Source organism: Microtus ochrogaster, linkage group LG4 (genome assembly GCF_000317375.1).
Source record: "Microtus ochrogaster isolate Prairie Vole_2 linkage group LG4, MicOch1.0, whole genome shotgun sequence".
NCBI lineage: Eukaryota > Metazoa > Chordata > Mammalia > Rodentia > Cricetidae > Microtus > Microtus ochrogaster.
Window position 1 is genome coordinate 60,343,804 of NC_022030.1, and position 1,441 is coordinate 60,345,244.

The following is a 1,441-nucleotide window of genomic DNA, read 5'->3' on the forward strand; positions in this document are numbered from 1 at the left end:
CCTGTCTAGAGGATCCCTAACCTGTCTAGAGGATCTCTGGCCTGTCTAGAGGATCCCTGGCCTGTCTAGAGGATCCCTGGCCTGTCTAGAGGATCCCTAACCTGTCTAGAGGATCTCTGGCCTGTCTAGAGGATCCCTGGCCTGTCTAGAGGAGCCCTCGCCTGTGAACACTAGTGTTCCCCATGACTATATGACAGCTTGGGCTACTTAAAACACTGTGAATCATGACCAGGGTCGGAAAGGAACCCCACTGGATGTAGTGGCACATGCTTACAATCTCAGGACTCAACAAACCAAGGAGGATACTGAGTTGGAAGCCAGTCCGGACTACAAACTAAGACTTTGTCTCAAAAAAGTACAAAAAGAAAAAGAAACAGGGCTGGCAAGATGACACTGTACATAAAGGTGGTTGCTGTGCAAGCCTGAATTCAATCCCCGGAACTCATGTAGAGGCTAAGGGAGAAACTGACTCCACAAAGCTGTCCACACACAACAACAACAACAATAAAAATTTAGAGAAGAAATAGTATCCCATTTATAAAATGAAGCAAAAGAGAGTGGAAGGTCATGCATGGAATAGAGTGACCAGCCAGATCACCCCTGACTCCTGCTTATTGAAGAAGTCATTGCTCTACTCCAGAGGACCCTGGCTCAGTACCACCACAGCCATCTAGATGCTTCCTTCCTAGAGGTCCTGGGCTCTAAATGTGAAGTTCAAGTTGTTCCTATGTCATCATTTCCTCTTCACCTCTCTCCTGAGGACAAGCTGTCATCAAGTATTGTGGGGTGGGGTGTAGCCAGCATGGGCCCCACAGGTCCCTTGCATCTCCAGATCCTTAACCAGGCAGTGGCTTTAATCCTGCATATGTGTTTGCATCTGTTTTTCTCTCATCAAGACGCAGTTCGGCACTCCAAGGTGACCAGCCACACAGAGGTCAGCGCTCACTTGAGCTCCCTGACGTTGCCAGGCAAGGCAGAGAGTGTGGTGTCCCTCACCAGCCAGTGCAGCTACAGCAGCACCATCGTCCACGTGGGCGACAAAAAACCACAGCCGGAGTTAGGTATGCCAGAGGTTTTGGGGGAATATCAACAGCAATCTGAGTTTTAAAAAGAAACTTCGGAGGCTGGGGAGATGGTTTAGTAGGTAAGAGCCGTGCAAGCGTGAGAACCTGGTTCGCATCCCCAGCACCCACATAAGAAGTGGGCCGTGGTCAAGAGCATGCCTCTGACTCCAGAACTGGAGTCTCAGTGTCTGTCTGTCTGTCTGTCTGTCTGTCTGTCTGTCTGTCTCTCTCTCTCTCTCTCTCTCTCTCTCTCTCTCTCTGACACACACACACACACTCCACACATACTATATGCGTGTAGCACATATATGCAGAAATTTTGACTTAAAAATTAGAATGTTAACTACCATTTTGATATTTGTTCGAACTTACCAGAC

The 1,441-nt window shown here is 48.5% G+C and overlaps 1 protein-coding gene across 1 annotated transcript in view; it reads left to right on the forward strand.

Moving 5' to 3' along the window:
* Per2 (period circadian regulator 2) overlaps positions 1-1,441 on the forward strand; it is a 52,175-nt gene that overhangs the window by 31,272 nt on the left and 19,462 nt on the right. Inside the window, exon 17 of the mRNA XM_013351748.2 lies at positions 897-1,061. Coding sequence (XP_013207202.1) covers positions 897-1,061 — 165 coding nt within the window. The remainder of the gene's footprint in view (positions 1-896; positions 1,062-1,441) is intronic.